Source organism: Colias croceus, chromosome 6 (genome assembly GCF_905220415.1).
Source record: "Colias croceus chromosome 6, ilColCroc2.1".
NCBI classification, from domain to species: Eukaryota; Metazoa; Arthropoda; class Insecta; order Lepidoptera; family Pieridae; genus Colias; species Colias croceus.
In genome coordinates this window covers 9674364-9690382 of record NC_059542.1, presented here as the reverse complement: position 1 = coordinate 9690382, position 16019 = coordinate 9674364, and the positions used below count along the sequence as shown (strand labels likewise).

The window sequence follows — 16019 nt, the reverse complement described above, 5'->3', positions numbered from 1 at the left end:
CATTGCAATGATTTTTTCAACACAATTTATTTCATCTGCATAGACATCAGAAGCGTTAGTTATCTTCTATAATATAAAAATGAATCGCAAAATGTGTTGGTAAGCGCATAACTCGAGAACAACTGAACCGATTTCGTTAATTCTTTTTTTATTACATTTCTTGAAGTACGAGGATGGTTCTTATGGAGAGAAAACGTAAAAATGTACCACGGGCGAAGCCGTGGCGGACCGCTAGTATAAAATATATGATGATTTAGTATAAGTTTTATTAAAGTAAATAAAGGCATGATAAGAATCTCATATCTAATGATGATCTAATGTTACCTACATGTTTATTATTATGTAATAATTCTGATATAAATTTGGAAGGCGTATTACGTTGATAAATTTATTTTTCATAGATTGTCAGTTCAGTAAAAAAATGTTAAATATGATTTGTAAATTGTAAAGGTTTTAAATAAGTAGTCAACAATTTCGGTCAAATTAGATTTATTAACTCACAGAGAGGTAGGCATAATAGGAAATTGCATATAACAGGTAACATTATTAATTATTGGATTTTGAAAATTATTAAGTTGGCATTATACCATCAGAAATGTAGGAGTTTTATTTTATTTAGTTCTAAGATAAAAAATGATACCTAATATCTTATAGGTATGTCTATAAAACTTATATACTTACATACTTAAATGTAAATAAAAGAAAAAAAATCGTGATGCAAAACATTATAAATACCTTCAAGGATTCTGAGCTCAATATATTGAGACGGGTTGTTATGAGTCTTATATGAATGTAACTTAAGTGTAAACATTTAGTAAACAAAACTATTTGTGATATTCTTACGGTGAAGCCTTAAATCTCTGATGGTATTTGCTGTCAATAAATATAACAATTATTTAATTATAACTAACCTAAATTCGAGATTGGAACTAAAATATGCACAATAAAATGCATTGTTAATAACAATCTGCTATCACTGGGATTTGATTCAAACAATTGCTAAATGTTCATAGTGTGATTTAAAAACTACATTACAAAGGTAAGTTGGATACAATCAGTAAAAATAGAAGTGATAAAATCATAAATAAATGATTACTAATGTGTAATTAAAATTAATCCCTGTTCAACGTAAATTATAAGTACGCTTGTTGGCCGAGTAGTAACAATAATGTGATACTAAATGTAAGAGTGATTAAATAATAAAAATAAGTGTATATAGTTAAACTAGTAACCAAATAAATAACAAAGGCAGAGTGGATAAAAAAAAATAGCAACTTTAAATATTATACAATATGCTCTGCCTTCTCAACTAGGTAATTTCCTGTATCTCAAAAAACTGCTGTAATATTACAAAACTAAAAAAGCTATAATTCCTCGCAAAACAATTTTAAGTAGATAGTTGAATGTTACAAAATAATGTTGAATAGCAACATAGTAATAATAATCGTCAAGGGTACTGTTGTACACAACACAGAACAGTTATTTTGAGGTTCTATAAAGCATAGACAAATCACAAAGGTGAAATTGTCTATGGCTTATTTGTAATTTGAATTTAATTTATATGCGCGCTCAATTTCAGAACTTCAGAAAATAAGTACGAATAAATAGCACGTATCAAACGTGCAGTATAATTTAACGAATCTGCTAATATTTTTAGTTAAATTGAACTAATAATTGTCCTACAGAAATATCTCGGCTCAATTAAATTTGTACCACTTAACATGAGCCTTTGTCTGAGAACACAACACATTGCGAGAGTATCACAGGTTAATTATACAGGCATATTATTCGTATTAAGTCACTTTTGAAGTATATACCTATTTTAAAGCTACCTCTTCAATGTATAAGTACAGCGAATGGACAAATTCAAAAGTTGTTTTTTCAAATTCGCAATAATATGTAAGACAATAGACATACATAGATTTGACTTTTTAACCTCTTTACAACTACCAAAGCATTGGACAAAACATACATTTCCACTAGATTTTAAAAGCACGGATTTTTAACACGACAAAGAGTTGTTCAAAAGGTAGCTATACCATATTTACCGAACCATACAGAAGTTGTGACATTTTGTAACAAGAAAAAAGAAATTATACAACATAATATCTAAAAAAAGGCGCTCCAAAGGTTTAACTATAATGTCTGTGCTGTTTGACCATTACTAATAGGTACATTGTGACCATTTTGTACACTGGGTTGTGTGGACTTTCTTCCCGCTCTTTCTAGTGTGGGGTCGGTTAACAACCAAGCTGGTCGATATGCTATGTGACCGTTCACGTGGTACGCTAGAGATGGGTTTGGCAACGTGTTATATGTATTACCTAATGATGTGTATCTGAAAAAAATATCAGTATATAAATTATTCTGGGTTTGTTTGCGATATTAAATACGGTAATTTAAGTTAATTTCTGCAATAATAATATTTATGGTGATTTTATTCCAATTTCTGGAAAATTCAGATTAATATGTAGTATTATGGCAATGAAAATTTACCAAGTTAATGAACTTTTGGAAGTATATTATATTTTTATCAGATCTATATTTTTGAGGAAGAGTTGAGAATTAATGTCTTACCCTATATCGTACAGACTGCAATAAGGCACATTTCGCTCGTGAATGTACGTCCAAATTTGATGATAACTCCAATTTAACAGTGGTGATACTCGAATTACTTGAGGCCAGGATGGATCTGTTTTCTGAAAAAAATTATTAAATATTGAAAAAAAAAAATACAAACCTTATACTAGATGTACCTATTTGCGATAAATCAATAATCGTGTACTTACTACAATATGTATGTATATTTATTAATGAGAATGATCTCATTGTTTTTCAAAACATTTGCCTTATCTTTAAAAAGTAATTCGCTACATAAAGGATATTTCTAATAACAATACCTGTAGAAAGTTCATATTTTGACTATATGGATCCGTCCTCCTCGTTCCCATTAAACAGGCCTTGAGTCTTCTATCGGTTTCTAAAATATTTTCTAAGACGCTTTTCATTTCTCCCTCAACCACTACTAATTTAATTTTATAATGCGCTTCAACTTTTTCTATAAACGTTTCCATTTCTCTAAAAGGGCCTTTTGAACGCATGTATATGACTTTCAGATCTTTTGCGACATCATCTTTGTTAAATATATCCTTTAATATGTTTATTGTGAGATCTAGTAGAACTGTGCAGTCTTTCCCGCCGTTGAACGATAGGAAAACTTCGTCTAACCTGAATTGCGAGAAGCATTGCCTTAGTATCTGCAAAAAACTACGTATCATATACAAGACAAATACATGACCCAATTATAATGATAGTTTAGCTTTAATTTAATTAAAAATAAATATGATATAAAACAATATTCAAAGGATAATTTATATCTTAACAACAATATCCTTCTTTTTTTCACCATTATCTATTTACTACCTACTACTACAAGTGGAAATAGCTTACTAAATAGTTACTATTGCGCGTGTGGTAAGATCCCCGTAGCGTTTCAGTAAAGAATTGCTATTGCTAAGTTTATCGAAAAAATAATATATATAATGCGTACTTACCTGTTCAGATTCTGCTATCACAGTTGCTGTGTCCTCATAATTTGTAATTACATCGTCTCGTTTCGGCATTTTGCGTACTGGAACAAATATCAGACTGTTATTACAAAAAGAATCACAAACTTTGATCATTGCGTCAGTCAACTGTAAAATATTTGACTAAAATGAACATTGCGCCAAAAAATCAATGACTAATGCATCTAGATTAGATTATTTTTTTAAGCAATCCCAGAACGTTACCTACAGAAAAAAGATTTAATCAGCCGTTTATACGAAAGGTAATGTTTAAACATGCTTGGGGCCAAATTTTGACTGGCAACCTAGTCGATATATAAGTATTCTCCTAATTATAAATATACATAAAATTTTGGTTTCTTAAAAAAAACCTAAGAAAAAAACTAACGAATGCTCAATGCGGTGGGATCTAGTACCTACTATGTGGGACATTAGTATAATTCATATAATTATATAACCGCTACTGTTGATTTTCAGTGCAGAAGAAGGTCAAGCAATTTTAATAACACGTTATCTGTTCTTCAAATATAGGCTCTTGGAATCTGATAAGATTAATCATTTTCTTTTCCACAGATCCAGTCGTCAGTCGATATATCTGTAACTATAAAATTAGCAAGCAATCTAAACATTAATGGACATCCTTCAATAATCATCACTTTTGTTCATCTTGCATTGAAATCTTAATATGTAATTATTAATGCTAATGACTGCTTAACTTCATGAATGCATTACATTTTAGTGTATTATTATTGAAACAACTAAAATAAGCTATAAAGGTGCGTCTATCCGTGACCAAGTTTAGTTCTAAATTTACCTGTATAATCAGAAATAAGGAATCACGAGAAATACCATATCACATCGAAAATGCTATTAATTTTAGTAAAATTGGTTTTTCGATCTGTGAAGAATCGCATAAGTTCTGGTACATTTTGTTCCACACATTATTTCGATTCAAAAATAAATAAGAGATATTGAGCTAAGAAATAATAGAGATCCGATTAATACATTTCGGTACTTATTTCATAAAAACCGGTTTTAAAATGTAATTTATCAATTTTAACATTTATTTATACAATAATTGTACTTCTAGAAGCACATTTGAATTTTCTACAAATCGACAGAGAAGAGCAGGCAAGAATCTCTGTAGTTGTTTACATAATATGCGGTATATTATCTCTAAATTTATACAGGTAGACGATAGACAAGAAGTTTTAAAGTTAAATAATATAATGGGAGGATTTAATTAAAAAATTACTCAATCGATTTAAACAATTCCTTTACCGTGTAATTATTTCATTGATAAACGATAGCAGATTGAAGATTTTACCTATGTGATGTCAGAGTCTGTAATCGTAGATTTGATTACAGTGAATTAAATCATGCACTGATTGTCGTAATAAATAGTTAATAGAAATTGATAAGTTTCATGGCCATGGACACAAGTAAATGATTTGACGAAAAAATATTTTAAATTATGAAATTGATTTATTACATGATTAGTATAGGTAAACCAGAATCTGATGGCAATTAGGGAAATCAAAATTTTGAGTGTGCAACCCTAGGGAAAATGGACTGAACGATCTTGATACTGCTTATTTTTTATTTTGTCCTAAACATCATTAGTCACATTACATAAGTGCACAATACTGTACTTAATAATGAGACATCCACTTAATATTATGTAGGTACATACTTACAAGTTTAATATACATATTACTTTTATCTATGTAATACATATTACATATTATTTACACATACCTATATTTGTATATTCATTATCATTATGTCATGTAAAAATATGGATGTAATGATAATGCAGATCAAAACTAGATAATGCTAATAATTTTTTTATAAAATAAATAAAAACTATGTTTATTTTCGTAAGTATTAACAGATACACACAATATCAAATTGAATTGGACAGCTTGGACTTGACGAATAGCCGTATTGGAAACTCTTGTAATAAGTTTTCATAAAATTATGTTGTAATCAACAAACAATATTATAGTTACCTACTTATAATATTTTTAATTTTAAGTATCAAAACGGGTAAGTCCAATTTACCAATAAAATATTCAAAATTGAAAATTGTGATGTGTTTGACCCTTCTTCATCGAATGTTTTTCCATACACATTATAAATAACATCTCTTGCTTGTGATCGCAGCGGCTTTTTCGACTTTTTCGAAGATTTTTTAGACAAAATCCTAAAAATTATTCATTAATTCCAAAGAAGACAAATAATTTGACAACCAATTTGATAGTTGTCAAATAACATTGCCATATGAAAATCTTTTATTTCTTAATTATAAATATGCCATCAGATTCTGGCAGACCTATATCCTATTGCATGGCATCTTATTTTATTTTAACTGGACCTATGGAATTATGTAACCAGCATTAAGCTGCAGGGCTACTTCCCATTTGGTAAACTTCCCATTTCGTAAACCTCAAACTGTACCTACTAAAAAGTTGCGTTTGGTAAACATTATACATTTCATACATTTAGTCCCATTTCGAAAACATTTCAATAATTTTTTGTGTTATATCCCATTTGGTAAACTTTCAGATGAAATGGGTACAGTCAAGTAAAAAAAGAAAAACGAAACTAATGATAACATTGTCATTTATTTTGTTTTTTGGAGCCATTTATTGGAGCTTTTTCGAAATCCAAGGTAATAATATCGGCTGTCCACTCTGGTAAATGAAATTTTAGTTTGTAAAACAGTCTTTCATATGTAATTTCTTCTTTGTTTGTCAACACTGCATAAAAAAATGGTACAATATTTGTCCCAGTTTCTGTACTTCCTATGTCTCCGTGTACAACGTATAGTTGAAGAAACGGCTTTGCACAACATTTGAACGTTCCGTCCGCAAAGTAGTGACGGACGTCATTTAAATGTGCAATTGCACTCTTTGAACCAAACACAATCATTCTATTTTCACCGTCAATCTCATCAAACAATAAATTGTCTTTAAAACGGTCAGGAATCACGATTTCTGTAGAGTTAGAGTGCTGAGATTTTGTGATTCCTAGTTGTCTATTTCTGTGTCTATACAATGTGCTTTTAACTTTGTCAAAATTTGGTAATTCTTTAATAATTTCATAACCATTATCTTTCAGCTTTTTAGTACATTTCCTGTATGTAGCTGGAATCGGCTTCAGATCTTCACATATAGTTTGTTTACATTTTTCGATGGCTACTTTCACTTCATTTTTTTCAAAATTCGGAATACAAGAACTGCAGTGAGCATTTTCTCTTAATACATGGCTTCGATTTGAACACAAAGTTACACTTGCTGAACATCCATCTTTTCTATTAACACAGCGCCACCAACTTGAGTCCTTATTATTTTTCTGTTTATAATATTGATGCCCAGCGCGTAATAAAATTTCACCGCCTCGTGTACTATTAATAATTTTTAAATTCACTGCACCACTAGAAGATCCCTCACCCGACATTGCAACGACCTTGCACTATGCATAAAACGAGTGAACTGATAAGTTAAACCCGGTAATAGATATAATTTACGTATACTTACTTATGTCTATCTCATTCACACCTTTTGTTTAAAACGATGGTAAGGACAATAAATCCCTACCTGAGAACCCGCTCGGTGCTTCTTTTGCGGGAAAAGCACGTGGTATTTTTAGTAGCATCGTGGTATTTTTACAGACTTTAATACGTTTTTTTTACTTCTTCTTGATCAGCCATTCTTTTTGATGGTCGAGATACTATCTCAAGACTGAAGAATTTAAAAATATATACATCTCTAATTTAATACTAATTTGACACTGACTGTACCGTACAAAAATAACAATACTAACAAAGTTTACCAAATGGGATTAAATGTATGAAGTAACGAAATGTTTACCAAACGCAACTTTTTAGTAGGTACAGTTTGAGGTTTACGAAATGGGAAGTAGCCAGCTGCAGTATTTCTTAGGGATACAACACACAGGCAGAGGTGGGAGGTGTAGAACTTGTTGATGTATTGATGTGTTGATGTATTGAGCATTGAGTTACTATGTATACATAGTAACTCAATGATGTAAAGTCAAAATTTATAACAATGATGCATATAAAATCAGAATATAATTTAACATTGAATTCAACTACATATATCATTATCTCTATAATTCATTTTAGTCTGTCTAATTTCAAAATTAAATGCATTGAATTTTTATAAAATTTAATATTGATTTTCTAACAGGTATAATCATATTGTAGTCAGTTTTATGTAAAACATATTATGTTATTGCAGGATCATTAGTATTGTATGTGTGAGATTAAATTAAAGAAAATATTTAAAGAAAACATGTTTTAATATTTATTATACTTTAAGTAACAAAGATTGATTTTTTATTATAGCTATTTTAGATTCCTGATTTACGGATCTAAATAAGATTTTTTTCATTTAGAATGAACTGTAACATTACCAAACGACTTGCATCACCTATGGATTGTCAGTTAATTGCACAATGAATTATTCTTATTTAAAAATATACCACTGTATTATAGTAGAGCCATTTTAATAGGCAACATTTGACAGTTCAACAAAATTCAACAACGTAACCTAGTAACGACGACATAGAATAACATGATATTTCGTTTTGTTAGAACTGCACATTTGCTTAACTTATTTCAATTACGATTACATATTTATAATGATAATGACCGATAGACAATAGATACAAGTAATTTTAAGATTTCATTTTACTGATAAACCATCCTAAACATAATAAACAATTTCTGAATTGAAGAACTGACGTCGCTATAATTTTGTGTCAATAAACCTTTTTTCTTTTTAAATACTAGAGACGTTACTCTAAAAATCGAAATATGATATCTAGAATCGAATGCATTGATTACTTGTCAATAAAAATCATCATAAGTTAATAAATTCGATTGACAAATGTTTCAAATCCGTATCGATTAATACACTTTAATCGATGTTTTTAAGCAGGTTACCTCTCTTCGAAGATAAAATTGATAGACGTCAAATGTTGCCTATTAAATTGGCTCGACTATAAATGCTTAACATTTCACAAATCAAAAAACGAAAGCAAAAACTATTAAACACATAGTTTTTTCACTGGTGGCTCATCGCTATCCACTAAAACCTTTTTACTCAGCACCTCTTTAGTGAGTTTAAATGTTACTCTCATCATTTCTTTTTTTGGTGACACATTTCTGACATTGAACACATCAATTATATTCTCCGATATGTCCACACCAATGTTTGTTAATACCATTTCCTTAGCGGTTCTCACTGGATTGTCGCCAGTTGCAAAACAATAAACATACACTATTATATCATTGGGTATGTTCTCACACAATTGCTTATCAACCAAACCATTGAAATATTTCAGAAATTCAACAGCTAACGCCGGCAAATTCATTGTAATATGAATCTTTGCTTGGCTCTCTAATTTGTGCGTACCATTACATAAATCAATAATGTACTGTTTGAAGATGTCGCGTATAAATTCTTTGCCATCTAAATTGTACATTTTAATGAGGGATTTGTCAATTTTATTCTGTTTTGCATTATGTTCCAGCCACTTGTAAGAATCGGGATTTAAATCATTTGCAAATACAATAGTGTGTCGCTTTGCTGCTGGTATGGAAAATGGGCCTACTCCGCAGAACACATCAAATAAAACATCACCTGGCTTTAAAAATGACAATATCCTTTCATGCTCCTTACCCAATCTAGGGTTCCAATAAACCTTAGAGAAATCAAACTGAAAGCTACACCTGTTTTCTTTTACAGTCACTAGAAAGTCCTCGTCTCCAGCAATTACCTCCATCTTGAAATTGCGATATGTATTGTCTATTATGTTGCTTTTATTTACAACTGTCCTGCACAGCTTGATTTTGTCGAGAAGAACTTGACCGATGAGCTGCCTGTATTCAAGCAGATGATCTCTTAAATTCAGGTGTATGATATGCCCGATTTGAGAAAAACTACTGACTATTTCTTCATTCTCTGGCAGAACTGCTTTAAACACTGTATCAATCTTCAAATTGTCATAAGTGAGCTGAACATCTTCAAATAATAAATTATCTTCACTTACTTCGTTTAGTTTGAGAGCAGTCCTGTCTGACTCAGATATGTCTGTCCATTGTGCAATTTTTTCTGGATGACAAAAAATTTTCTTTTTTTTAATTGAATCGTCAATTAAGTGGTCTTGTACGGGCTTAAAATTTTCCATTTTGAAAAAGTAATTCTTCATTATTTTACTTGTTTTGGCAATCTTGTCTTCAGTCACCACAATCACTGGCACACGCACTTTTTGTATGAACTTTTCACGATCCAAAACACGCATACCACGAACACCAACCGGCATCAACGAAACCTTCGATTCGCACATTTTGCTGGTAAAAAAACGTAAAAAGTTTCGAATGTGGGTTATGGTCATAACTCAAATGAATATAACAGTTAGCATACTAACCTAGTCCAAGGTCAACACACTTGATTATTATCAGCCTCTCATTGAAGATTTGTCAAACAGTAAACACACTGTATTTATATTTCAGGAGATCGAAATAAAGTTTATTTGAGTAATTTTAAAATAAACACCAAGCAAACCTAGAACTGCGTGAAACTTCGACTTGTCAATTTGATTTGAGTATAAATTTGACAAATGAGTAATGACAGATTGTACAGAATGTGACAGTTAACTTTATTATTGCCACCTTGCTAAGAAAATGAATTATGAAATTGTAGAAATTTGTACAGGTTTACCAGAATCTGCTGCGTAGATCTGATGGCATATTTAAATTTAAAACATATTATTACGATGCTATTGTTTAAGTGCGCTACGTAAAAAATATTTTTTTTGAGTTATAATAATTTAAACATGTAAATGTTTCCGGGTGGTTTCTGGTAACAGGTTACAGTGTTTCTAATACAAACTTCATTCTGATTTGTTATTTTTAATATACTTAATACCTATTATTTATGTTAACGCATATGTACGGTTTATAATATATTTGTTGGTAAGGTTGTATTGGTGCTTTCTAAGAAGACATAAAGTTTTAGCCATTCGCATCTGTATTCTGTAGGTACTAGTTTTAATAATTTAAGTTTTAACATCATAATTATTATTATAACATCGAACAAGAGCGCTTGCGAATATTTACTCAGAAAGCGCTCATAATGATAACATCCCATTGAATAGTACCTAGATGTTTTATCATCATCATCATCATCATCATCATCAGCCCATATACGTTCCCACTGCTGGGACACGGGCCTCCTATGAGGGTACAGGCCATAATCCACCACGCTGGCCAAGTGCGGGTTGGCGGATGACACGTCATGTCGTCGAACTTTTTAATTCTTCGACATGTCGGTTTCCTCATGATGTTTTCCTTCACCGTTCGAGCAGTGGTGATGTTACAACATGCGCAGATAAATTGAAAAATCAATTTATTTCCTGCGCGCTCGCCTGGTCTCGAACCACGGACTTATCGATTCGAAGTCCGAGGTCTCACCACTGAGCCACCACTGCTCTTATCATCATCATCATCATCATCATCATCATCATCATCATCATACATATAATAAAATTCTAGAAAAGTGGTGTCTGTACAATGAAAATATGTAAAAAAAATTAGCAGGAAATCGATCCCAAACCTAAAACTGTAGTTAAAAAAATTTTTGTCTGTTTGTCTGTTTGTCCGTTTGTCTGTCTGAATGTTTGAACACGCTAATCTCAGAAACGGCTTATCCGATTTAGATGCGGTTTTCACTAATATATTGTGGTAATCTTCATTTAACATTTAGTGTTTATTTCATGTCAATCGGTTTATAAATAAAAAAGTTATGACCATTTAAGTACTCACGGCGAACATTTGCTAAGGCATTCTATGGTACACTATACAGTGTACGATAAAACGTAAGTTATCTGTAATTATACGCTACAGTTATGTCCAAGTGATCATATCAAAAGTCCCCAAGGGTGGGGGGGTAAGCTGAGGTAGTAGGGGGGAGGGGTCGAATTAAAATTATACATTATTTCTAGGTAAATTTTATACAAAAAATATCCTTTATGTTATGTCGTATTATATTAATTATAAACCCCCGATGCAAAAATATGGGTGATAAGTGTTTGACCGCTATGTGTGTGTATCTGTTTGTGCCACCGTAGCTCGCTAGCAGGTAATCCGAATTAGATGATGTTTTTTTGTTAGGCAGCATATTTTCCGACGCTGGTTCTTAAATAAACTGTATCAAAATCGGTTCATCCATTTATTGTACCTAGGTATATAGGGGTAAAAGTGGGAATGAGAATAACTAAAGTTGTCGAATATACTTAAGTGATATATATTAAATGAAAGTGAACGACCTATCAGTAAAAATAAGTCAAATTTTATCAAAATCGGTTCATCCATTTATTTGATATAGGTATAAAAGTGGTAGGTAATAAAAAAAGTGAATTTTGACTCAAGTGACATATGAAATGAAAGGGCATGACGAGTAAAGTATAATTAGACATATTTAATCAAAATCGGTTCATCCATTTACTATACCTATAAATAGGTATAAGTGGGAATGAAAGAAACGAATGTTGTCAAATATACCTTAGTGATATATCAAATGAATGTGCATAACGGGTGAATTACAATTACTTAGTAATGTTTTATCGAAATCGGTTCATCCGTTTATTACATAAAGGGCACTTTAGGGGTGACAGTGGTTAGATAAATAAACCAAATGGAGCATCAAACGATAGGATATGACGTGTACATATAGCCAGGTACAATTAGATAATATTATTAAAATCGGTTCTGCCATTTACTTGGGATGGAAAGGGAAGGGTTGAAAGTCTGTGAAAGAAGAGGGGGATAGGGGAGCGAGAGGACAGCCACACCCTGGAAATTTTGAACTCTTCTCAAAGCCACATAGGCCTGGCCCTTGGCAATTTTTTTTCTTAAATATACCACTTTTTTGCCACTGTGGTCCAAATTTATGCACGGTTACGGCCCAACTTAAAAGATGTCAAGGAGCAACAAACTTATAGATATCAATATGATGTAGGAATGTATTATGGAGGTAGAAGTAGGTCTCGCTCACTTGAAAATATTACATGAAAATAAGAAGCCGAAGTTTAAAATTAAAAAAAAACCCAACGCAACGAAGGAAAAGGAATAAATAATTTTACAAACTTCCCGACGATCTTTAAAATTAAGTACCATAATAAAAAAAAATATATATATAAGATATATTATGATAATGATGGTATGGCAGCCCCGACGACTTTGTTTTTTTTATTATATTTATTTTTAAAGATCTTCGGGAAGTTTGTGAAATTATTTATTCCTCTTTCTATGCACTTTTCTTCGTTGCGTTGAGTTTTTTTAATTTAATTTTTATTGAACGGTCTATACGGTTTACTTATATAGTTACTGCAGACGTGAGACAGGAAAGATAAGAGCGCTAAGACAAACGTCAAAACGCAAAGGAATAGAATCCGCTATCGATAATAATTTGCTAAGGATTTGTTCCTAAAAGAATAAATAAAAGCGTTGTTTTTCTAAGGATTTGTTCACCCTACCAACGACGACGACGATCACGAACAAAATTTTCATCCAGTCGCAATTTAACAAAATTGTGCAAAACACAATTAAAAATCAATTATTAAAATTTCCAGTCGTTCTGGTGATTGGAATTTTTATTTTTGAGATCAACGATGAATGAAAAAATAGATTTTTCGTAGAAACAGTGGCTCCTAGAAAAAAATGTATGTGAAGTTTTTTAAAGATAATTTTATAATCTACAATTTTGGTAAAAGTTAAGGAGGAAACGATTAACTTACCGTCTCGGCGAAAATCGCAAGAAACCTATTTTTCTATTAATAGTCCTCGAATTTTTTTTTCTTTCTGAGTACCGGTATGACGGGAAATTTTAACATATTATTTTGAACCAATTTTGTCAGGATGAAAATTTTGGTCTTGGTCGTCGTCGTCGTTGGTAGTGTGACCGAACCATTACTAAAATATCATGAGCTTATGTCAAAAATTATCGATAGCAGTTTCTATTCCTTAGCGTTATTCTATTCTCTGACATTAGTCTCGGCCTGCTACTATCGCTAATTTTTGTCATAAACTAATGATATTTTAGTAATGACGGCGATGACTACGACCAAAATTGTCCTCCAGACAAAATTAGTTCAATATAAAATATTAAAATTTACCGTCATACTGGTATTCGGAAAGAAAAACAATTCGAGGACAATTCATATAAAAATTGGTACCTTTTACCAAAATTGTAGATCATAATATTATCTACAAAAAAATTCAAATACATTTTTTTTCTAGGAGCCACCGTTTCTACGAAAAATCTATTTTTTCATTCATTGATCTCAAAAAAAATATCTCCAAGCACCAGAACGACAGGTAATTTTAATTTTTTATTCTAATTGTGTTTTGCACAATTTTATTAAATTGCGACTGGATGAAAATTTTGTTCGTGGTCGTCGTCGTCGTTGGTAGGGTGAACAAATCCTTAGCAAAACATCATACGCTTATGTCAATTAGTATCTATCGATAGCGGATTCTATTCCATTACGTTTTGACGTTTGTCTCGGCACTCAGTTGCTGCCTAAGAGCAATTAACCTATAGAGTACTTGTATCGAGCGTATACAATTTACATATATTTGTTTCTCTCTATCTAAAGAAAACGTCGTATGAAAGAATGAGACAGCTATAGACAACAAGCTACGTTTCAACATAGTCATGGCACCATTTTTACTATAGGTACGTATTTAGATAGATAGAAGGTGATAGTGATGGGATGTGCTTCAATCGATAAAATCGTGAATGTATTTTGCATTTACGGTTTCGTGAAATAATAAATAATAAAAAAACAAAACTTATAATTAATTTCAGTTGAATACATTATTTGTTTAATCCTACGTATATAATAAATGCGAAATTATGTGAGAAGGGATGTTACTCTTTCACTGCGGAACCGATCACAATGAAATTTTGTACATACACACATAGGTTAGGTTTTATCCCGGAAATCCCACGTGAACGGGAACTGTGCAGGATTTTCTTTAAAAACGCGGGCGGAAAGTTAGTACATTATAAAAGAAATTTTAAAACTTGAAATGTAATTTAAAATAAAGAAGGAAATGATGATAAAGTTAAAGGAGTGAGGAGAAAGGCACAGTCAGCATGAAGGAATCATGCAGCATTTTAACAAGTTAATAAAAGGACAGTCTTAATGAAAACATTTTCCTAACATCCTACTAATAAATCGAAAGTTTGTGAGGATGGATGTTTGTTACTCTTTCATGCGAATACTACTAAACCGATTACAATGAAATTTGGAAAAATTACTTTTGATCCCGTAAATCCAACAGGAATGGGAACTATGCGGGTTTTTCTTTGAAAACGCATGTATATTAAGTATGTATTTCAATAGTAGTTTCTCATCTATGAGAACTGTCATTTAATCAACCGTTTAATTTTCACATAGTTACACATTTAAAGTAGGTAACTTATGTGTAAAAAATTTCAAAATAAAAATTCACTCTCTTTAATCAAATGTATTTATTATCTACAGGAACAAAAAAAAAAACGTAAGCGTAAGATTGCACAATTCTTCTAGAGTATCCATCTTGATAACACGTAGGCTCGAAATGCAGTGAACACAATATTGCAAATTGTGGCGGCGTCCAATCAACTCATGTCTCACGTTTTATACCCATTTTTTATTTAGCTCTGGAAATCTAAAACAAAATGAATTTATTAATAATCTGAAAGAGAAATTAATAAACAACAAACGAAAACTAAAACACATAGTGCAAATAAAACAACCACGTGGTATGTTTTATTTTCCTGCGGTAAAAAATTTACATCTATTATTTGCAACAACAACTACATATAAATCTGATTTATGAAACAAAATAAATAAATCAACGTTAATATGAAATAGATTTTTTGTCATAAATCGATAATATACGCTAGATGTGTTACAACACTACGGTGGTAAACAAAATGCCAAACGTGATATTATTGTGACGTTTTTTAAAAATTATTTCATTATTTTATATTCCACAACCCCATAAAGTGGGTAAATGTTACAGTTACAACATAAAATTACAAAAAAGTGCTTGATAAAACCTTCAAATAGGTTTAAAACATAAATATTTATCAATTTGCTGAAAATCACTTACCGATGGAAAGATATTTTTACATTGTTTTTATCCAAAACTCCCATTCGACTAGTGATAGCCGGTTGCTAAACATACAATAGTTATTTTAGCACACTGACAAATAAAAAGAAACACTGTACACTTTATATTTTCTAAATATTTCGTTAAAAACACTTGACGCACTGAGCCCACCAGCTGGTTGGAAAACAAACTGACTGCCGGCGCGCTACGTTTGAAGACAGTGCAGATACTCTATCGCTATCTCAATCTGGCTTATG

General features: G+C 31.3%; 2 protein-coding genes across 10 annotated transcripts in view; one reads left to right on the top strand and one right to left on the bottom strand.

The window, feature by feature from the left end:
* LOC123692240 (NAD(P)H-hydrate epimerase) overlaps positions 1–16019 on the top strand; it is a 494715-nt gene that overhangs the window by 50782 nt on the left and 427914 nt on the right. The gene's annotated exons all lie outside the window — the stretch shown is intronic.
* LOC123692234 (tRNA (guanine(37)-N1)-methyltransferase) overlaps positions 473–16019 on the bottom strand; it is a 29451-nt gene continuing 13904 nt past the window's right edge. The window contains exons 1-6 of one of the 9 annotated variants that reach the window (XM_045636952.1): positions 10026–10215; positions 4025–4167; positions 3555–3631; positions 2901–3257; positions 2578–2699; positions 473–2338 (exon numbers count right to left, since the gene is read on the bottom strand). In XM_045636952.1, coding sequence (XP_045492908.1) covers positions 2137–2338; positions 2578–2699; positions 2901–3257; positions 3555–3623 — 750 coding nt within the window. In that variant the 5' untranslated portion in view covers positions 3624–3631; positions 4025–4167; positions 10026–10215 and the 3' untranslated portion in view covers positions 473–2136. Of the gene's footprint in view, positions 2339–2577; positions 2700–2900; positions 3268–3554; positions 3632–3982; positions 4168–7873; positions 8085–8598; positions 9962–10025; positions 10228–16019 lie in introns of those variants that run through there. The other 8 variants (XM_045636953.1, XM_045636951.1, XM_045636955.1 and 5 more) reach the window with 8 other exon arrangements.